The 25,058-nt window shown below is 32.7% G+C and overlaps 1 protein-coding gene across 1 annotated transcript; it reads right to left on the bottom strand.

Annotated features, from left to right (window-relative positions):
* Positions 1-7,510: 7,510 nt before the first annotated feature.
* LOC112703551 (uncharacterized) lies at positions 7,511-11,093 on the bottom strand. Its single transcript, XM_072199706.1, has 5 exons — positions 10,745-11,093; positions 10,402-10,533; positions 9,124-9,213; positions 8,788-8,850; positions 7,511-7,813 (listed from the first exon to the last, which is right to left on the bottom strand). Exons 1-5 carry the CDS (start codon positions 11,054-11,056, stop codon positions 7,784-7,786), a joined length of 627 nt encoding a protein of 208 aa, XP_072055807.1. The 5' UTR covers positions 11,057-11,093; the 3' UTR covers positions 7,511-7,783.
* Positions 11,094-25,058: the final 13,965 nt, after the last annotated feature.

Raw genomic sequence — 25,058 nt, 5'->3', positions numbered from 1 at the left:
AAAAACCGAATGACAATATGCTAAGATAATTTTAAAACTAAATGCAAATTATCGATAATTACCATATCCCTTGTTGGTAGTTTAGGAAAATTTCTTAGACAAAAGCTCTATAGTGAATGTTGTGCTTGCAGAGGATGATGAAAAGTCCTCAGTTTTTATTTGTTCTGTTTCACCGTCATGTTATGTTCATTAATGTTTAAAAAACGTAACACTATTGAAATTGATATTGAATATTAGATATCAAGATTATCAAAACTACAACATTAAGAACAACAACAACTAAAACAACATTAAAGATTTAATGTAAACTAACTTTTGACGAAAAAAAGCGTTGAAAGAAACGGGAAATCTACTTTTACTCATGAAAATTTGCAATACAATAAATACTTAACTACAAATCGAAAATACACCAATTTTTTTGTAACCAAAGAAAACAACGTAAAACATTGAGTTTATTTAACTTAGTTCATGACACAAAGATCTTTTTTTAAATTACGTTAAAATTCTTCATATAAGCATTACGCAACATCATCGATTTCTGTGGGGCCTTCTATATCATCCTCCCTTGTCAATTGTAAATCTCAAATGTCACCTTCCACTGACATGTTCAACCTTGGCTGTGGAGAAAAACCAACTTCAACTTCTTCATTCTCTTCTCCCATGTCATAAAAATCTTGTGGTTTCACATGAACCACAACACTCCATTCCTTAGCAACTTCATCATCCACATAGTATACAAGCTGAGCTTCTGATGCCAATATGTACAGTTCATTGTATTCTCGATCACCAGTGTGTATCGGACAAGAGAAATTAACGCTGGTAAGCCCCAAATGGTCTTGTTTGATGCCTCTACTGGTAGCGGTATCAACCTAAACACATTTAGATAATACCACTGTGAAATGACAGCTATAATTCAATTCAATTATGTTCACAATTTTTTCGTAATACGGAAAACGACCAACAACCACTCTATTATCATGCATGCTTGCATAACTTCTTGTATTAGATGATGCATATACTCCACTATCTTGGGTTTTCAACCCGTCTTCCTTTGTGATAGTTCTAAACTTGTGCCCGTTAACGTTGTATGCCCCAAAACATCTTGCCTGAATCATGGGATTGCATGCAAGCAACTTCATTTCTTTCGAATGAAGCGTACTTTCCATTGGAACTTGGAATTACATGACATTCATGCTTTATATTAAAATCAAATTTCATAAAGTACGAATTCTAGCCTAAAAACACATTGGTCATGTTAATATTCTATCAACCTCATGCTTGAACCACCGAGGAAATTCCGCATGCAAAACACTGTCTATCTTAGATTGCGACCATGTTTGAGCTCGTAATCTTCGCTTTATTTCTTCCCTAAATGTACTTTATGAGAGAAAAGAAAATTAGTCCAACTAGTCACTGTGTGTGAAAAGAGTTATATTTGTGTTTTAAAAATACATGTGTATACTTACTCAACAAACGAAACCACGGCCTTGCAGTTGACTATAACATGACGATCTGCTTGATGTTTTTCCATTGAAGTGAGTTCGAAATGCAAAACAGCCCCTAATGCCTGTCCAATAGCTGGGAACAAAGTTTCCCCTAAATTATGTGTAACATCAACGGGTTTATCATCAACTCGCCCTGGTCGGTTGATTCTATTCTCAATATTATCCAAATATCTAGAATAGAAAGTCAGAATTTCTTCAGATAAATAACCTTTCGGAATCGACCCTTCTGGTTGTGCCCTATTACGAATATATTGCTTCAAACGACCTAGATACCTTTTATATAAATTTACACAATTAATTCAACTGATTGTATTAAAGGGATTTATTAGCAAGCTAACCTTTCTATTGGATACATTCATCGATAATGTACTGGTCCACCAAGATTTACTTCATCAATAAGATGCACCGGGAGGTGAATCATGACGATAAAGAAGGATGGAAGGAAAATCATTTCCATCTGACACAAGGTTTGCACAACATGATTCTAAAGGTCGGCATGTTGCATAGGATTTATGGCTTTCCTACAAAGTTCTCGAAAAAATGATGACAAATTTACAATCACATTGAACACTGGACTCGGAAGTACATTCTTCATCAAAATCAGAAGTAATTGTTCCATCAGAATATGACAGTTGTGACTTTTCAACCCAGACAACTTGCGTTGTCGCAAATCAACATAACAAGCAATATTGCTAAAGTAACCATCTGGAAAGACCATATTCTGCAGAGTCTTCAGGAATATATCCCTCTGTGAATTTGACATCGTAAATATTGTAGAAGGATATTTACCACCTTCGTCTGGCCACAATTCAGGCCTTATGCCCATTCATTGTAAATCTTTGCGAGCTTTAAGATTGGCTTTTGATTTGCCTCTATCATTTAAGATAGTGTATACCATATTGTCATAGACATTTTTCTCTACATGCATCACATCAAGGTTATGACGCAACATCTGATCCTTCCAGTATGGGAGGTTAAAGAAAATACTCTTCTTTTTCCAATGCGAGTCATCTTCATCCGTATCCTGACCATTGCGTCTTTTTTTGGATGTCACAATTGAAATCGTCCTAAATGAAACGTGTACATTAGACTATTCCCTCAATACATCTATTCTGGATAACTTATTCTGTGGATCTCTACCTTCGACTTGCCCATCAAATCTATTCCGGTCTAGTCTGTATTTGTGTCCCTGATTCAAAAAGTGGCGATGGCCAATGAAACACCATTTTTTACTGTCTTTCAGCCGATGAGGCTTAGCATCCAAGTTACATGTAGGACAAGCTAATCTACTTTGCGTATTCCAACCAGATAAGTTTTTCAATCTTGGAAAGTTGCTGATAGTCCACATTAGTGCTGCACACATCTTGAAAGTGTTTCCCTTTTTGGCACCATACATTTCAACGCCATCTTATAATTGCTTCAACTCATCTACCAAAGGCTACAAGTAAACATCTATGTCATTACCTGGCATTTTTGGCCCAAGAATAAGCGTGGATAGAATGAAAGATGTCTGTTTCATGTAAAGCCAAGGCGGAAGATTATACGGAATAAGAATCACAGGCCAGATGGAATACTTTGTGCTCATATTCCCAAAAGAATTAAATCCATCGCTCGCCAAGGTTAGGCGAACATTGCTTAAATCCTTCGAAAAGTTAGTATACTTTGCATCAATCTTTTTCCATGCTTCAGCGTCCCCTGGATGCCTAAGAAAACCATCGTTATTACGCGCCTCTTTATGCCATAACATGTCAGTTGATATCTTGCTGCACATGAATAACCATTACAGTCATGGTATGAGAGGAAAGTAACGAAGAGTCTTGGCTGCTATAGGTTTCCCATTTCTCTTCACAGGTACGTTGAGCTTAACAATAAAGCCTTTTTAGTCTTCTGCTTCGATCTTGAACACCCACATCACTTGCACTTAGTCAAGTTTCCAGCATCACCTCGATACAGCATACAATCAGTTGGACAATCATCTATCTTAGTATATTCAATACCCAACTTTTTTATTGTCTTCATGGCTTCATACACTATCTTTGAAAGTTTTGCTTGTTCGAATGCGTCCCGCAGTAAGTCAAGAAGCATGGTCATTGCCTTATCACTCACACCGCACATACACTTAATATGATAAAGATTCGCTAAGAACAATAATTTGGAGTATTTTGAGCATTCGGGATATAACTCCTGCTCTCCATCTGATAGTAGATCGTTAAAATCTCACGCCGCACAACTTGGACCTTCATATAAGTACGGCAACATGTCTTCATCATCTTCGACATGTTCGATTGTTGTTGTGTCTTCACTCTTATGTTGCAGCGTGAAATTAAATGCCTCGTTAACCATTTGGTGCATTTGATTTACTTGGGATATCGGATTTTCCTCTACTCGTCCCAATCCAGATCTCTCTTCAACTGGCTTCTCACCATGATGCAGCCAAATCATATATCTAGGAAAAAATGGTCGTAACAACAGATGGTCATATGCATCCTCTCTTGTTTGTATAAGTTAAAACCCACATTTAGGACATGAACACCTTATCATGCCATCGGAGGATGCATTCGCAAATGCAAAGTCTAAAAAATTGTTCAATCCTTACCTATATTCCACATTATTCCGTGACTTTGAAATCCAGCTTTTATCAATATCTAGTATAGTATCAAAATATATCGAACTAATTAATAATGACATACGAATTATGAGAAAATAATATTGTAAAAATTTTCATCCATCAGAACGATCCTAATTTAATTTATTGCTTTAATTAAGTTTAGCGAATTGCAGTTACTATAAAATTTACATAAGTTTGCACAATATTTAAAATATCTTTCCTTCACTTACTACTATTTTAATGGGAATAAATGTGACCAATAATATTTAAATAAAATACAACAACCAATGGTCTTATGAAAAATTTTTTATATTTTTTACGTTGTTATTATTATTTAAAATTCCGTCGATGTACATTAAATATTTAAATGTGTAACTAATATTTTTATTAAATATTTTGTTAATTATATCTGTTTTATGTAGATTATTTATTATGTGTCATAATACTTGGTCGTATGTATTTTTATTGTAGGTTAAGTATTATTGATTAATTAAATTAAACTCCAATATATTTTAAATATCCCACTATTCATGAACCTTAATTAAAATATTTTATATCACCTTGTAGAGAAATTAATGGTAGTTATTTAGGGGCGACATAATAAAATTCCTAGAATATCGGACAGTCATAAAAGATTTTTTATTTTTAATTTACATGCTTCAGTAGTTTGAAAACTGTATATGATAAATGTTTGATATAGATATTATTTGGACTCGTACTAATTGACTTAGTTTTAATTTAATAAAATTATTAAATATTTGTCAATTAAGGTAATTTTATTAGGACTAATTTATTTAAATTCTTGTTAATATTTTTTGCTGTAACTTTTTGTTTCCTCATATTTGTATTGCATTTTATTTTAATACATGTGAACTTAATTTTCATTTTAATTAATCAATTATTCAGTTCTATTAACTTTTTTTTAGGATTTTTTTCTAAAATAAAAATTAAAAAATAACTATTTTTCAAAACTCTATTTTTTAACATTAATTTTTCAAATGCGATTTTTTTTTTATTTAGAGCAAGTACACGGTACCCCGGCGAACTCCACTTCAAATTCTAAAAAAAATGGCTAACTCAACTTCTTAAGCATCAACGGACAATGGCAACCATTATCATCGTCTCCATAGTATATAGGAATACACAATACTACACAAGAATAAGTCATTTTTATTGGGAAAATAATGGTTTTTGTTATTTATAATGGAAAAAAATCCTTGTTAAATATAAATTATTCTCGTGTATCTGCGTTTTCGGTCCTATTAGCTTTTCTTTTATATCATCTTCCAACATAGTTTAACCCACTCCCACCCACCAATATTCCATTATGTGCATGCTAGAATTATTTTTCATTCATTCAATTGTGGGACCAATACAGCTTAGAAATATAAATTTGTAAGTTCTGCTGTTATTTGTGTTAATTGTTAACACATCTAACCAGTAGAAGAATTAGTAGAATAATTATTGAGGGATTTTTTCAAATTTTTTTTACGGAATTAATTATTGTTTATTTAGCATTTTATGGTAAAATTTAGGATCTGAATTTTTAATTTGTTGTTACCAAAAAATAATAAATAATTTTTTAATAAATGAAAAAGATCAATAGTGGTATTTTCAAAATAATAAATTTACCTTTTTTATACATAAATACATATATCTTTTAAAATTAACGTATTATTAGAACCATTCTATTCATATTTCAAATTATAGTAATTAAATTCAAAGCATAATGTTTCTATTTTTATTTTGAAAAAAACTATAATTTCAAATCAATAAATATTATTTTACAATCAGCCACTACCCAATTTAGAATACAAGATCCAAAATGGTATCATTTGGATTTTTCAATTATTATTTTATCATTTGAAATTATATATTTTCTAATTCTATACCATTTTTAAATATAATTTAACATATGATAAATAATATAAAACAACTATTATTCATCTCTATCAATATATATAATGTCTATTTCAAATAATTTGTTCGGTAATGATTAAATTATACTATATAACTTAAAAATTATAATACCGCTTAAGGAAATGGCAATATAATAAAAATATGGCCCACAACATAAAAAATACACCTACTAATAAAATAAGAAAAAAAAAGAAAATCCAAAATCCCAGTGCGTCCTCCCTTCCCCCAAAATCCCTTCCTTTTGTGATTTTTTTTCAAATTTGGAAAGTAAACCACAAAACCTTCTTTTTCCAGAGTTGAAAAACTAAGCCTCCAAACCCGATTTCTTCATTGGTGTCACGGCTGCCGTTCGTGGTTATTGTCTGTCCGAGGCTTCGAGCTGGTCGGTGTAGTCTAGTCTTGGTCTTGTCGCTCGCCGTTGTCTCGCCACTCGCCGTTGTCTCGCCACTCGCCGCCGTCTCGCCTGGTCACTGCTGTCTCGCTGCTCTTCGCCGTCTCGCTCGGTCGCTGCCGTATCGTCGGTCGCCGTCGTCTTTGAAGGTTAGTGGCATTATAGTTTCTTGGTTTTGTGTTGTTTGATGGTTTCCTTTCATGCACTGTTCGTTGAATTGAGTCTGTTCTGAATGTGAACCTTTTCAAATGATTGATTTTGAAAAGCTGCTGGTGAAATCATTTTTGAAGATGAAAAATTTACTATGCGTTTGATGTGTTTTAATTACTATTACCGCGAATAATGCAGTTGGAAATAACTAAATCTTTAAGAACTAATCAAGAATCTTGGAAAATCTAAAAACATAACAGCCAAACTGAGAATGAACACATCAAAAGAAGTAGCCAAATGAATCTGCTTGCTATCTTAATCTTTAAGCCACTGTAATGTGCATCACAGCAACCTGTGTTGTTCATATCCAGCTGGACCACTACAAGAAAAACACCCATTCAGGTACACTTGAAAAGTGTAGCCAAAAGTGAAAAAAAATGATGCTTTAGGCTACGGCTACGCTTTTTGGGGGATTCCTATTCGGCCATTGCCTATTCTCAAAGGCTACGCTTTTCTGCACCAAGGGCTATGCTTTTGGCATTTGGGAATAGGGTGCGCTTTTCAAGAGATACTGTCCAGGACCAAAGGCTACGCTTTTCAACTTCTATTTTTGCCAGAATAGGCTACGCTTTTTAATGCTACTACATCACCTGTAAAGCATAGCCACGTTGTATACCATGGCTACTTTTTATAAGTGTAGCTTTAGGTCCCTCGTTTTTTTTTGTATACTATAGCTACTGTATATAAATGTAGCCTTAGGTCTCTTTTTTTTTCTCTATATATATATATAATTTTCTAATAATTATTAATACAACATAATAGTTAATAATATGATTACATATATAATAATTGTGCATTTTTAATTAAATGAGTTAAATATTATAAAATAAAAATAACTACATAATTATACTAAATAATTTTTTTAAATAACAAAAATTATCTATAAAGAATATATATTTATAATGATCCAAAAGTACTGGAATGAAGTTAATTTTGAATATTATTCATACATCTCACACTAAATTAAGCATAACCATATCAAAATAAGCATGAGACCACTTAGAATTTACTACAAATACTTTACAAAAAGCTAAACTAAAATATTATATCCTACATAAATATCTTCTGATAAAAGTTATTAGTCAACCATACATGTATCCATTCCCAATACTACTCCATCTTAGCCAATAAACCACAATCATAAACAGTTCAATCTTCATTATCATCCTCAATATTATCCTGCATAATTATATAGAAAAATAATTAAAAAATATTTATAATGACATTCGCAATTATAAAAATAAAAAATCAAAATAATTATTTAACAAGGCAAAAATTCAAATATAAAATATAAATTAATTGTTCATAAGAGATTATTGCCTTGGTAGTCTGCTTTTTATTTTATATAAACAAGCACAAGAAACCCGCCTCCTCTAAATTATTGGGCCATGATGGGAACCTAAACAGAATGACACCAACCTAAGCTAACCTTACTCTTGCTAGTTGCTACTACTACTACAACTACCATCAAAGAAAACAGCATTGGAGAATGAAATTCATAACCCATTCATACCATAAATTTTTAGGAAGTAACTGTTTTAGTATCACTATTGTTCACTAGAAAAATTTTGATTGGTGTCTAATTACTAGCAAAGTAGCAAGGAGGGGATATAGATAACACTTTTTATTTTGTTATTTATTTGTTTATGATTCTGACCCATTGAAAATAGGAGAGGGGGTAATGTACTAATGTAAAAGAAATGGCAAAGCTATATTTTTGGAAGAGGAGGGTAATTGACCCATCAAGGAGAAAATTGATAAGCATTCGAAAATAGTGTCCATTATGTCTCATGAACTTCCCATTTAAAGATAATCGAAATCAGCACAATATTTTCATAACAATAATGCAAATGATTGACAATTGATAAATTTAAGTTCATTTGTTCCTAGAGACATATAACCTCTAGAATTATAAACATAACAATATCAATAATATTAAGTTATTCTTTTTCCTATTTAATTTACAACAGAACAGAGCATGCACAACACTTTATTCAACTGAACTATACATGTGACATTGCAGCAGCAACAATTAATGCAACTCATGGTAAAACAAACATATTAATTCTCAGATCAAAATGTCCAAAGAGACCACAATAATGATGCAAAACCTTGTTATAAGCATATTCTACCAATGGTTACTAAAAACAGACCTTGATTGAGTGGAAGATTCCATCAGCATCGGCAAGAAGCACACCAACATCAGAAGCCTGGTCCTGTATGCAAAAGGGGTGACTAAAGGCAGGAGAGAACAATAAGAAAACCAATATCACATTGCCAATGAGACATCCATCCAATATTTAGAAATAACAGAAGAAACTTTGGGCATATTTGGATAACATTTGAAGGTTCAGAAGAAATAAAGCCCTAATTCACAAGTACAAAGAAAAAAATTTTTCCAGCAATACACCATTATCCCAAGAGAAATGTAATAGAAACTCATGTAACATAGCTCACCAAGCATAGTTAGGTTGAGTCCAGATAGTTACCTTTATAAAGACCAAACTTCTTATTGAGTAATACAGGTCAACCAAAGTCTTTGCATACTTGATAGTAGCTTTAAGTCTAGAAGCAATATCCTTTATAAAATAAACAAATTGTACCATCAATTTTTCAGACATGCTAAAAAACATGTGAAATGAAATTTCATTGCAAAAGCAATGATAACCAGAACCAAATCAAGACAATAATAATACCTTGAAAACGTCCCCATTAAATTTTTTACAATAGCAAAGCAATAAATTTTTTAAGATTAAGAAGAAACAATTTTTTTATTATTTTTAGACTTTTGTTAAATAAAATGAAAATAGTAAAATTAGTTGTAATGTTGCAGAGCAGTCACAGTTAGCCTGTATTGGTACAAGATGATAATATTCTTGTCTCCATTAGAATCAGTTTCGAAACACCCTTAGCTTTATAATCTTACAACAAAGCATATTAACAAAAATATAATCAAAACAGGTTGCAATTTGGCTTAGGTGCAGGAATTACATTTAAAGCACGAAGGCACAGAGCAACATTCATTTTTCCTTTTTGGTTCAGTCACTATGCATTCAGTAATAGGAATGAAAAAGATGAAGATGAATGAATGAATGGATGCATTTAGCAGACGCTACACTTACTAATAGTTTCTCCTTTTTTCCGATTAAATGACACCGAGAAAAAATGAAAGCCTATTGCTTGCCGTTGATCTTGCAGGAAAATGTGATTCAGGTGGATTGTTCTGAAGCTAAAATTCTCAATTCCTAGTGGCATATCCAGTAGCTAAAACCCCCAAATAAAAACCCTAAATCAGAACCCCAAACCTCTCAAATTCCACAAAACCAACTGAAAATCGATACATACCACCGTTTTGAAGCTAAAACCCCCCCAATTCCTAGTGGCCCAAATAAAAACCCCTAAATCGAAATCGTAAACCTCTCAAATTTCATAGAACCAACTAAAAATTGATACATATGATTAGCCATTGTTGTTCATCATCATCAGCACAGCCACACACACCTTCTTCTACACTGAAAAGAGAGAGAGTGAGAGAATGATGGCAAAGAGAGGATAGAGAGCGAGTAAGGAACATACTACATACTGCATAAAAGTAAAACACTTTGCCATATTGATAATTAAACATTAGCTAGCAACCTTACAAAATAATAAGGAATTAAGAAAACTTACAGAATCCAGAAAATAAATATTACAAACTTAACTACAACAACATCAACACATAATGAACAATAATATTTTGAGAGTTATAAAACAATGAAGAAGTTTACCAATGTGATGCTCAATACAACTGGAAAATCACCGAAAGCAAAACTATACCCAGAAGATGCTCCTCCATTTACAGCAACTTGACTTAGAAAATGAGCAGCAGTTACTCCACTCCCTTTACAGCAACACTGGTGCTACAATACATGCATTTTCACAAACACAGATAGCAACAATAAAACTGTGAAGAAGTACCTCCAATTTCCAAATCCCTAGTATTCAGCTTTGACAATTAATAAAAAACCACATACAACAACAACCACCACCACCATAAAATTCTAATTTCACTATAAAACCGTAAGATACATCGAAATTGACATTGAAAGAACAGGGCCGAAGGAAACTCACCTGGGATCGACGGTGAAGAAAGCTAACCAACTGAGTTAATGGCCGAAAAATAAGAAGACGAAGACCACCACCACCCGAGGGACCAGATGCTGGTTTCATCTTCTTCTGCCACCGGCGAAGTGAGCGCAAGGAAGCCGGCGACTGAATGCGACATGGTGACGACACAAACCGCAACGACGAGCTTGAGTCTGAGACAGTGAGTGCAAAACCAAGAGAGAAGTGAGCTAGAGACCGGAGACGAGAGGTGAGAGTGAGGAGGCGTGGTGAGAGAGTGACGAGAGAGAACAGAGAAGAAAGACGAAGGGGGTTCATTAGATTAGGGATTGGGGGATACGACGCCGTTTCTGATTTGGTGAAAAGGTGAAAAAAATTTCACTAAGTGTTTGTATTTAGCCCTAGATACATTAGGAGACGTTTTTGAAGCGCATTGAAAATATAATAAATAGGTTACTCTTTAAAAGTGCACCCTTTGGTGAGAAAAGTGTATCCATAGATATTCAGATACGGCTACGCTTTATTAGTGATATTTAAAATATCTAAAGAGACACTTTTGAAGTGATTCCTCAATAGTGTTTCCTATTCTCTTATAAAAGGGCACCATGCGAAAAAGCGTAGCCTATTCATTCTAGGAATAGGCTATGCTTTTCAAATGTAGCTTAAAAAAAGTGTGGTTGAATGGGTGTTTTTCTTGTAGTGACCCGACGTTACTCGGAGCGAACTCCAAATATGGTTTCTTTACCGTGTCAATCAGGCACAATTATCATCATGGGTATGTCAGTTAGGATATCTTGGCATCACGGTAGAAACATGCTATCAGTTAGGCAAACATTCCCGCATTAGCAATTTGGCACAAGGCCCATTCACATTCCATATGCTATCAGTTAGGCTGACATTCCCGCATTAGCAATCTTAGACTATCAGTCAGGCCGGCACTTCCACATTAGCACTTTGGCACAAAGCCCATTCGACATACAATATTCACGATTCATTATCCGTTTAGTTATCTCTTTTATACATGGCTTCTCATTGTCTTTTTCTTTATTATGCCTCCACATCACCAATTACATACACGTACCTCCGCATCACCGCATTATTAGACATACCTCCGCATCACCACTTAACTACACATACCTCCGCATCACCAATTAACTTTAAACCTTTCTTAGTTGTTATAGTACTACTGATTTTAGAAAGCATGACTTGGTTTTGAGTTAACTTGGTCACAATTAAATCTTGCACCATTTCTCTTAAAATTCTGTTATGATTTTCTAAGAAAATGCAGAAAAAATAACAGGGAGCAGCGAGTTTGATAAATCTATTAAAAATTCAATTTTCACCCATTGCCTTTCAAAATTTATGATCTCAAACAAGACTCTACTGGATTTCTGACAAATTAAATTCCAGGTTATTACGATGTCATATGAAAAGGTTATGAGGCTAGAAACACAGCCCTGCCTTTTAGAATTCTGTTTTCAAAGTCCAATGAGCTACCCACACTCTTTGCAACATATCTAATTGGTTAAAAAGAGTTTTGACACAAAAATTAAACTAAAGATTGTGTACACACAAAGCTTAAAATGGTTGTTGGTTTTAGCTCAAATACTCACCAGAATTAAAAATTAAGTGGGTTGGAAGTTGGTGCTTCTGCAATAAAAAAACAGAATTTTCTGTAGAAACCATCAATTTTCAAAAATTCATTTCTCCCAAATCACTCATCAATAATTTCTGAAATTTTTGTGAGACGTTCAAAACACATTAAAGTTTTATGAAAAAATAGTTTCATTCAAAATTATGACCTGGACTGCTCCTAGAAATCGATTCTTTCTACTGTCAATTATGCAGAATTTTGCCTTAAGCTTTTTCAACAACTTCCCATACCAAAATCCACATTTAAACTTATAATCCTTCCAAAATCACACGTTTAACCCCTGTTTAGTCATTCAAAGTTGTCTTCACTGTCAACATAGCCCAAGTACCCAGAATCAACATTTTACAAAATTTCAAGTACTTAAACATAATCAAACATTTACTTTTCTGCACTATGTCAAACATAATTTTCTAATACAACCATCATCATTCCAACACATAGTAAATATTTAATCATCATCAGTCAAGCATATAATAAATCATTAATCCTTAGCAGCAAGCACAGCCACAACTCAAACTCAACTCATAAAACTCAATTCATATTTCAATTTAACAAGCAACACCAATTTCACCAACATTCACAACCAACAATTCAATCATAGTCACAGCCAATTGTTCGTAGCCAAAATCCGAACTCAAGAATAGTATAATTATTAACATATTTGTAATTATGTACTATACTTTTGGGCATTCTTAAATAAAAAATTCTTAATTTTAAACTAAAACCCCTACTTTCGTATGAAATCAAAATCAACGAAAGCTCCGGAGAAGCTTTCTAACTGAGCAGCTAAAGAGAAAAGCGTCAGAAATCGTTTGTGCCTCCTAGAACTCCAATTGGCTGAACTCAAGAGAAAGAGGAGCTATGTCACTGTCAACTTATACCAGATAAAAGTAACGCCAACGCGTAGATAAAAAAGATATAAACACTTTTACCGGATTAGATTTTTTTATTGAAATTACAGATCTCAAAAAATCGAAATCGAAAAATCAAAGAGTCATAGTTTCTCCCCCTCACTCGGTCACTTCTCCTTCCCGTATTGCCTTAATTTTGGTTTGGTAATTCATTTAGGAAGAATAAAAGATAATTGATGGTAATTAAGGAAAATTGTAAACATGTGTCATGGTATTATATATATATATTTGATTTGAAGTCACGTTGGCTTTTCTTTCTTTATCATGTGCTTAATGCCTTACAGCCAAAAAAAAAATAATAATAATAATAATAATTTTAAATATCTCATTATAATAAAAAATATTTAAAAATTTTAATAAATTTTAAAATTAAAGTATCATAAAATTTAATTTAATTATTCTTAAGAGAATAATTTTCTTTAAACAAAATAATAAATCATGAATAATTTATTATTTAATTAATTTAAAAAATTTGGAGTGTTATATCTTTACATTGTGATAAGGTCATATAATGCATATTAAATATGACTGTATGACATGGTACACAGTTCATCATCTGTGCCTGATTATCTTTTTGTTTAGTATGAAACTTGTACAATTTTAAAAAAAGAAAATAAATTCTAATATTCTATTTATCATGATCTATCATGTAATGTACCTTATAGTGTCGCATGTAGATATTCTTTTTTTCCCCCTAATATTATTGTATAGTCTGTATTCTCTATTTGCTTAGGGGTTTTTATTAAGTTGTATTTATCATTTGTCTAGTAATATTGTTTTCTGTCAAAGTTTGTAAGAATGCCTAGAAAATCACGGTACAACATTATACGGGAACCTTCAAAAGATGTCGGAACTAATGCCGACATTGAAGAAACTACAATAAGTGTTCATGGTTAACCTTTCTTTACATAACCTTATATGAAAATTATGTAGCATTCAATTTTATTCATTAAACCATTTTGTAACTTTTTTGTGAAAACTTACTAGTTTAAGAATTCAATTAATATTCTAAATTAATTCTTGTTGTTCAATATAATTCTAAATGATTTCATATTACCTTAAGGTTGGATCCATTATTAGAGGAGTTCGGATATCACGTGAGGAACCATGTGATAGAGCTCATCTATTTTCATCCTCAACTAATAGAACTCCAGCATCCCGTGTCAATGAACCACTTCGTGCACCGCGCAACGATAAAAGGTTTGCACCTTCAAGTACAGTTGACGACCCTCAAACTCCCACAAAATGCACAGAGACTCGGCATCGCGATGAAGTGGCTGATAACCAATTAGAGGATGAGGATTAAGACCCCGAGGTGGATGAAGTTTTGTCATTTGATGACCACATTGACGACTTGTTTGCTACCCAAGAAGTCGAAGATCAAAACAACTAACAATGAGAAACGCAAATATACAAATTACTGGGAAGTTACTATCATCGGTATATTTTTTTCCTCCTAATTTTGTAAATATTTATTTTCAAAGTCTTTTACTTCTATTTTCCTTTTGTGCAATGATTATATAGTAATTTTTTTCATACACTTCTTAGAGGACGGCGTGAGAAAAACTTTTAAGCTGAGCGTGAAGGAAGCTATAGCACTTCCTTCCAATACAAAGATAATACTCCTATTTAACAAAGAGTTGCAACTAATTGGTCAGGCAACTGGCTTATTAAGTGGTTTCTTAGGGAGTTTGGACACTGATTATTCACACTTTCCCATATGTGAAGAGAGTTGGAAGCACGTCAACAAAGCTAAGAAGGAACATGCATACGACATGATTAAGGTACATCTTTAAGTTTCAACATATTAAGCAAATTTAGTATTCAATTTTTTTTTGGGTAAGAACTTTTGCATGGGTAAATTATATTGCTAGTTAAGTTTTCATATTTCATTTTTCACATGTTTATGTCAGCATTTCTATATTATACGTAACTGCGACTTCTTGTACCGGATTTGAGTGTTATACTTTTTCAATTTAAAGTACCCTGTTTTGGTTGTGGATATTCTTCAAATTACCAATCTTATGCTTGTTCGTTGGTTTTGGTTAATGACAATGGCAACTAATTACAACGGGTCTTTCACTATGAGAACGATGCCAAAGAAAAAATAAAGCGTGGAATTATGCAAAGGATAGGAAAGAACTAGAAGGATACAAGACACAACTTGTATCATAAGTGTTACAAAGAAACAAGGACTTTTGAGAAAAATATTAAGCCTCGCCCATCAGGAATAGAAGAAAATCACTAGAAATGGTTCCTTGAATACCGCCAGAAGGAAGAAACAAAGGTATGCCTTGGTATTTTTTATTATTTCCACAAAACATACATGTGTATACATATTATACTCCTTACATTTTAAATTCAACATCCCAATCTCATTTATATTTGTTCTGTTATTTGTTTATAGAAAAAGTGTAAACAAAATACTTTAAATCAAAGCAAGCAACTTTACACACATATTGGGGGCTCCAAAACATTGGCAAGAAAAAAAAGACGAAGTGGTAATAAGTAATTAATTGCATTAATATTTTGATTCATCTTCCTGAATATGGTGTTGTTATCTGCATAATTGTGTCGATATCAATGATATAGGAGAAAAACCAAGGAAGGTCCATTGGTAGAGGAGAGTTGTTTATCATCACTCATAAGAAAAAAAAATGGCTTGTATATCCATCCCGGTGCACATGTTGTTAGTATTGTAAGTAATGTCTGAAAATTTTAAACTTAGCTTACTGTATATATGCTAATTTTAAATCATGTCTTTCCAATTTCATGTATATTTGTAGGAAAAAATTGCGAATGTTGGGAGGCGAGATGAATCCTCTAAGCACCTTTCACAAAATGATTTTCTAGCACAAGTTCTTGGAAATGAGCACCTAGGACGAGTTCGTGCCTTAGGTGCTGGACCATGTCCTACCAAAGTATTTGGTAACACTGCTGGACAACCGTCGGGTTCTAGTGAGCTAAATGAAGAGTATGAGAGGAGGATTGTAGAATTAACGGCTAAGATAAAAAAAGAGAAGGTGAATAGACAGTCGATAGAGAAGGTTTGGGATATATAATCCAACAGCAAGGAGGCAACTTGCCAGCTGACGTTGTTACAGCGCTGGATTATTTAGGTAGTACACCGACCTCGTCGTGCGCAAGGCCATCTTTATCTGGCAACCATGACCCGCAACAAAAATAATGACTTTCAATCAATGTTATTAGATACTATTGAATTTAAGTTGGTTTAGAGCTTTATGTTTATTTTCTTCAAATTATCAAATTTTACTTTATATTAAATGATGCACTTATGACAATCTCATTATATATGTTATGTTTGCATATATATGATTTGGTTTGTTATGTTATTTAGTTATTTTATTTGGTTGGAAGTTCTTTAAATTAATCGGTAACTAATAAATTAAAGTTGAATAAACGTACTATTTTAAAAGAGAAAAAATAATAAAAAAGGTAAAATTTTAATGCGAATACTGAATTCGGCGGCGGTTTCTAACCACCGCAAAATAGGCATATTGGCGGTGGCTATCGTTTTCAATTCCTTACCATTTAGCGGCGGTTTGTAACCACTGCAAAATTTATATACCTTTTTTGAACCCCTTAGAACAGCAAGTAAAAACTGCCGCAAAACTATTTTTATTACGCGCGGTTATTCCAGCAGTTAGCTAAAATTGCCGCTAACCGTTTACCCGCGGCCTATCTTCCAGCAGGTTCTTAACCACCGTAATATGTTTGGCGGCGGTTTTCAACCGCCGTAATATAACCCCAAAACTGCCGCAATCTACCGGTAGTGTTGTAGTGTATTTAAATAATACATATTTATGTAAGCTTTGGTTTCCTTCAATTATTACTGAATTGAAGTACACTTTTTTATTCTTTTCAGGGATTAATAGTATCTCAGATGAGGGTTTATGCTGGGGCAGAACCCTTGATGGAGGATGGAGAGGGAGTGGAAGCATAGTATATCTCGATCAGCAAACAACAAACAAGGTAAAAAACTTTCTTTACTATAGTGCTATTCTTAATATGTTTTGTTTTATTGTGTCTCCTATTAATCATATTTTACTTATTTCTTTCTTAGTTATGATTGCGGGATATACGTGATGAATTGGCTAGAAACATTTGAACCTGAAAATATAAAAAAAGGGAAGTATAAATCTAAAAACTGGAACAAGTAAGTAATTTCGAAATTAATAAAATTTAGTTCATTTTCTTATTTTAGTTGGGTTTAAATTAAGTAATTTATTTCAATTGAAATTGTAAGAAGAAATTGATGCCTTCAGCCGGGAGTATGGTTCAACCATTCTCTTCCACAAAATAAACAAATTGAGAGACCAAGTGATTGAGGCATCTGAAGCCATAAGACTCCCCAAGCCATCTGCTACCCTCTCAAGCCCTTTTTGTAAATTCACATCTGGGGATATAGATAGTAAATAGGTTATAGTTTCAGACACTAATTTTTTTAACTCCTTGTAAAGAACTAAACACTTCTTCTTTAATGTATATATGTGAATATTAATGTAAATGTTAATGAAAATCTGATGTTAATGTATATATGTGAATGTTAATGAAAATCTAATGTTAATGTATATATCTGTTGGAACTGTCTGGGATACTATTTTGTTTTAGGTTTACAGTGAATGGATTCAAGATATTTATCAAATATCAATAGACCTAAAAAGCACAAATGAACCAAAATTAATAAATTAGATGAACAGAAAAAGTGTATATATCTATTCAATTTCAGAAATACCTAAACTCTTTGACATAACAAAAAAGAGACTATTCAGTAAAGAATAACATCAATCAGAAATTAATACTCCTATAACTTCAGTGAACCGAATTTCGCTCATACATGAATTGAAATTTATGTTAATAAAAACTAAAACTCCTATAATCCTCTCCGAGATAATTCATATCATGTGCATCGTAAAGGCTGAAACTTGACTGAATAATTGATCCACCATCTAAAAAGTTCAACTGCAAAACACAAAATAAATCATATATTAGCAAAATGCACAAACGAATTTTTCCCTAATCAAAAGCAAATCGATGTTACCTCGCTTGGAGCTGGCTTTTTCTTTTTCTTTGTTGCGTTTGTGATCTTTTTACCCATGTTTGATCCGAGTCTGTTCTTGGGACGACCTTTTGTTCTAATACGTGGCGGGCTTTGAAGGTCGTTCACATCGCTCAACGTCACTTCTTTGTGGGATAACGAACTTTTTTCTTTGCTTTTCGCTTGATATTCTTGCATCTTAGCCATGACATTGTCAAAGCCCGGTGCAGAATTCCGGTAAGCTCCTCGAGTTCTGACACAAATTTGCAAATATTGTGCGATTGAAACACCAAATCGTCGAATCTTTTGCTTTTCGGCTCCAATAGAGGCTCGTCTTGACTGCTCTTGATATATGTGTGCCTCCTCTTTATGTTCTTGCTCCAACGTTCTAGTAAATATTTTGGTGCTACTTTATCTACTTGCTCAAAGCTTAAAACTCTTAGAGAATGGCGGCACAGTATGCCCTTTGACTTGAAAAACAGGCACTGGCACTTTACTTCTCGTGATACTACCTCTTAAGTGACAAAAAACTTGTTGAATGTGGAGTTAGAAACCTGTTCTATGACTTCTTACGTCATAAAACTTAGGGGTGGAATGCATTGATCTTGTGATGCAATTCACCTTTCCTCTGAATTGTGGTTGAACTTCCCTGAACTTCTTGTGAGTATACATATGCTGAAATTGAGCCTCTATTGCTGATTTTGTTGCGCACGGTATCATGGTGTGAAAATCTGCTGCATCAAATTCTCTCTCTCTTTGCTCTCTGCTTGCTAGGCAATTATCGTATTGCTTCACAAATTGAATTAAGGAGCTATTGCGTGTGGTAAACTTGTTGAAAAATGCATGCATGCTCTCGCTCCTTTGTGTGCTTTTCATCTCGACCCAAAAGTGGTTGGTGATCCAGATAAACTGGAATCCATAAATGAATCGAAATCATGAGCTTGGATAAACTGAAAACTATGCACGTTTTAACAAAAAATAGTAACAGCATCAAATAATTCGAATTAAAACCTCAGTTACCTGAGAGCCACTTATTGCCTTCGACACTGTACTTTGTAACAAAATCCTTCCAATTTCTGTCAAATGTATCTTTTGTGAACGAGTTCCAAACGATGTGACTCATCTCTTATTCGATTTTTTCATGTCACTTGTAGCTGTTTAATTTGCTTGGGATCTTCTTCATGATGTGCCAGATGCACCACCGGTGAATTGTTGTTGGCATGCACATCTCTTTGGCCCTTTGCATCGATGCGCATTGGTCGGTAAGAATACCTTTTGGTTCCTTGCGTTCCATGCAACGGAGCTAACACTCAAATAGCCATTTAGATGATTGGATGTCCTCATTTTTCATGAGAGTGCATTCGAGAAGTGTTAACTAACCATGGTGATTCACGCCCTCAAAAGAACCAAAAACCAGATTGTACCTGCAAAAATGGACACGGGTAACAGTTATGAATCGAAATGTGTTGGCTTGGTGAACCTAAAACTTAATTTCAGTGAATCGAATACCTGTTTGTATTGTAAGTGGTGTCAAAAAGAAATGACGTCTCTAAAATACTCGCAAGCAGCCCTGCTTCTTGCATCGGCGCAAAATGCATTTTTGATGCAGTGATCGCCTTCGAGGTTAAGCTCGAAAGAGAAATTTTGATTCTTCTCTTTCATTCTTAATAAGTACTTCCTAAATTCTTTGGCATTATCTTCTTTGGAAATATTTCGTACTTCCCTTGTGATGTAATTTCTCACGTCTTTTTTGATAAAACTTAGTTTCCAATGACTGTCTGCTGCTGCAACGAATGACTGATATGTTTTACTCGGTATAACAACCCTATTTTTTGAGAATATAATTAACTAAAAGTGATTTATAATTTATTATATTTATTGAGAATTTTATTTAAAAAAATCGTTTTTCTTAAAAGTAGTTAAATTAAATATTACGATACTTTGAATTTAAAATTCATTAGACTTTTTAAATAATTTTTATTATAATGAGATCTTTCAAAAAAAAAGAATTTTAATTATTATTATTATTATTGTTATTATTATTAATGTTCAAAAAAAAAAAAGAAAGTGGCCGAAGGCCATTATATATATTCATTATATATATATAGTAAAGAAAGAAAGCAAGCAAGCTAAATGTGGCTTATATGCATGAATATATATAAACACGACACATGCCCCTAAACTCATCACGTTACCATCTTAATTCCTTTTTTCTTCATCATTCAGTCGTGAGTCCTGAGAGAAGGAAGAGAGAGAACCGTGAGAGAGAATCAGAGAAACCATGGCACCGTAAACCTTTCGACATAGATTTTCTAAGTTTTGTAACTCTAATAAAAAATCTAATTTAGTAATAGTGTTCATATTTTTCTCCTTTACATGTTAGTGTTATTTTCATCCAATACAAGTTGATAATGATATAGTTTCTCTTCCTTTTGAGTTTGGCCAATTAGAGTTCTTGGAGGCACAAACGATTTCTGACGTTTTCTTTTTTAGCAACATGGTCAAAAAACATCTCCAAAACTTCCGTTATTTTGATTTCGTACAGATGTAGGATTGTGTAACTTTATAATAATTAAATATGAATTTGATAAGTGAATGTTGATTTGGTTAATTATTGTTTGTGTTTGAATAAATTTATGTTGAATTATTGTTACTTGTGATTTATTGGTTTAGCTATGAAGAACAGTTCAGCTGTAGTTGTTTTAATAGTTTTGGGACTATTATGACGTGGTATTTTGAGAAAATTGATGAGATTTAGTGGTTGAAAGATTAAATTAAAAGCTGCGAAAAATCGATAAGCAAAAGACTCGAAAACGGATTAAAATACAAATAATATTTTGAAAAGGAAGGGCTAAGGGTTTCAGTTCTGGTATAAGAGGAAGATTAATATTTAAAAATTATTTTTGAAGGGTAACATTGTATTTGTATATAACAATCGAGGTACAATTTGTAATTATATAAGTTTATAAGTATTTTGGGTAATAAATAAAGTACAAGGGTAAAAATGAGTATTTTATAAAAGTTTAGGGTTATTTTTATAAATGTAAAAATAAGTGATGCTTCCAAATATAATTTTATAAAATATTAAGATTAAAAATATAATGTTAAAAAGTTGGTGATTTAAAAAGTAATTAATAAAAGTTTAAAAATAAGGTTTTATTAAACTAAGTTCTAAGAAAAGATATATAATATAAATATTATTTGTTTACCATTTAAATTAGTCTATTTATATTATTGTTAATATTTTATGTCGAATATTAATTAGTAGAGAATGTAGACTTAATTAAAGTACTTTATAATTCTTTTTCATAAGACACTTAGCGAAAGGCGAGGGAATAATGCGAAGATAAATTGTATTATGAAATAATAGGAAAAGAAAAGAATATATTAGCTAAAGGAATCTCTGTCACAGGAGAGCAAAGAAAAAAGACTAAAAGAATTTAATGAACCCCTGCCATAGAAGAGCAAAGCACAGGAAAGAAAAGAATATATTAACTAAAGGAATATCTGCCACAGGAGAGCATATCTCTACCAATAGAGAGCAGAGAGCAAAGATAAAAAGATTTTAAAAGATTGTCTGTCACATGAGAGCAGATGCAACTTTATTTGAGCCTCAGTGCCAAATGTATAGTAGGGACGCCTACTCACTGAGAGATGCAAGCATATTGAAATACACTTAAAATAAAGTAACATTGTATGCGGCATGGCCGTAAGACTTATATGCACACTGTATGCATCTGGAAAGCCATACCTGGGACTCGTGCCCGGGTAATGTCGGGAGCGAGTAGGCAACCGACACATGAGCTCATGGCCTGCATTAAGAATAGACATGCATCATACTTGTTTGTGCATATTTGTTTGTAAGTGTGTTTCCTGTGATTGTGGGTGTGCTAAATGGCTGTTTAAATTCCGTATTCTATAATCGTTGAATTGGATTGTCCCTTGTTGACTGTTATTGCTGACAAAGTATATATATAAAATAAACTAAATTTCTAACCCCGATCCTATTAAGAACTTCCCGATTCTTACCCCCTATTTCCACCCTTTTCAGCTACAGGCGCGAATGTTTAACGTAGAGCTACAGTAGCATAGAAGATTATGCTTACAAGTTGAGTTGTTAGAATTTATTTTCCCTTCGCCGTTTATTCTTTTGGTTTTTGGAGGGATAGGACTTGTAATTGAAATTCTTTTACTAAGTCTATGTATATAATGCTATGTGGATATGTATATCTTCGTGGTTAAGTAATTAAAAGTAAAAACTATTTCATTTTCTTAATTAAAATTTCGGTTCGTATTTGCGAAGGCTCAATATAAAATAAAGATAGTATATAATAAAAAGGTTTAGAGGTAAATAGTGCTCGAAGTTTTAGTACGATCATGAGGTGCTAAAAGTTAGGGTGTTACACTCGGTCTGATTCCAGCTTCCTCGTTGTTTTCAATGGTACGACGCACAAACATGCTTAGCTCCCTGTGTTGTTTAAACATCTCTACTCGGTCTGGATAGCAAGGGTGTGAATGGTTCAGAACAATTTTGAAAATTGTCCAAAGATCGACGTCCTTCAATATATGTACATAAATCCTGGTTGGACAGTTTATTCCGACTGAGGGGTTTGTCTTCAGAGTTTGAGATATCTTGAATTTTCACTTTCCCTCTCTACTGCATACGATTAGTTGATTCTTAATCTCATATCCCTTCCGAATCGTGTTTCTTATTTTGGTAGAAAAAACCGACAAGTTTGGAATAGCTTCTTCCAATGTCTTGAAAGTGATCCCAACCTTTAAGACAAATTGTTCATCCGTAACAAACTTGGACTACAGAATGTACCAAAAATATTATTAAAGTGAAGCCATTGTATAATACTAAATGAACTGAACATTGTCCATTATATAAATTCAAATTCGAACACCTATTTGCAAAATGAACCGAAAATATAAGTCAAAGCGAAACCAATGTACAATGCTAAATAGAGCGAAAATTGTATATATAAAATCAAATTCAAAACACCTGCGTCTAGAATTTCGAGATTATCAATTCAATTCAAAATACCTGCATCCATTCAATTCAATTCAATTCAATTTATCAATTCCATTCCATTCCATTCCATTCCATTCAATTCAATTCAAAATTGAATAATCCAAACCTCATCCACTTGATTTGATTCAGAAGAATAATCCAAATCGCTCTCATTTAACTGATTTGAAATTGAATCATTCATTGTGTTGATAAATCCTATGCAGATCAAAGAAGAAAACGAAGAAGAATAGCTGGAAGATAAAGGTAATGCAGATCGAAGAAGAAAATGAAGAACAACAACGAAGATTAGAGAAGAAACGAAGAAGAACAACTAGAGCAGAGAAGAACGAAGAAGAAAATTGTAATGCAGATCGAAGAAGCTTTATGTTGAGGCAGAAGCTTTACGTAATTACATTAATAGGAGGAGACAGGGGCGCGCGTGTATTTCAAATAACATGGAGGGAGACGGCGCGTGAATGCAAAATTACTTGGATGACTTGGTTAGGGTTGCATGGATGTGGAGCATTATTGATAAAAAGAGTTAAATTAAAAATAATCAAATTTCTCTAATATTAGCTTATAAAAGAATAAAAGAATTTGTTTGATTTGGTAAAATTTTTACTTTTTAAGAGTAGCTTATAAAAGTTAACTTTTAAAAGATAATTTTTTAAAAAGTGTAGCATTTATATTTAGTAAATAAAATTAAAAATGACTTTTAATAAAACACAAGCAACAATAATTACGTTTGATAAAATAACTTTTAAAATTTAAAAATACTATAAAAGACATAAATTTAAGCGTTAAATTTAAAAATTAGTTAATATATGAGATTATATTAGACTTTTAAATTTTGAAAAACACAAATTAACTTTAAAAAGCTCTACCTTAGTTACTTTCAAAAGTATCCTGATCTTTTAAAAACTACAAATATAAATACATGATCTTTTTAATTTATTAAACAAAGGATGAGAAGCTTATACTTTTAAAAAATACAAACACCTTTTTAAAAAATTTTACCAAATCAAGCCTTAATTAGATTACTTGTTCATCGATTTTATAATCGAACCAATCAATTTGGTCCAATTTTAATATTATAGGTACAATATTACAATTAGCTTAACAAGTATATCAAATATATGCTAAAAAAAAGAATAATAAAATTAGTTTACATGAAAAGCTATTTACAACTTACATAAAAAGTTTTAGGCTCAAGTCATGAAAATAACAAAATAATTATTTCTAATAGATTATCCTTAATAAAAAATATTTAAAAAAAATTGGATACCAATCTATACTCTCGTATAATTTATGTATAATTTTTTTTAAAAATTACTTTTTCTCAGCTTAATAATTAGTAGATATTCCACTCCTAACTTTTGTCCATTGTTTGATTATTGGTTTGGTTCGGCAAGTTAGTTGGCAAAATCGAAATATTTCAGGGTATCATACTATAAATAATTTAAATTTAAATTTTATTTTCATGTTCTTTTTTTTTTTTTAAACCCTAGCGATGCGTTGATTTGATACCATAGCGTTAGCTTATGCGTACCTCTCTTTTCCCGCTCTCTCCCTCAATGTTCCTCTGAACCGGTCGGTTGGATCGGACCGGGAACCGACCGGTTCTCGTGAAACGGCGTCGTTTTCGTTATTTAATAAAAAGAAAAAACCGAACGGTAGCCCTC

Source organism: Arachis hypogaea, chromosome 7, assembly GCF_003086295.3.
Source record: "Arachis hypogaea cultivar Tifrunner chromosome 7, arahy.Tifrunner.gnm2.J5K5, whole genome shotgun sequence".
Classification (NCBI taxonomy): Eukaryota; Viridiplantae; Streptophyta; class Magnoliopsida; order Fabales; family Fabaceae; genus Arachis; species Arachis hypogaea.
This window is presented reverse-complemented; position numbering and strand designations above follow the sequence as displayed.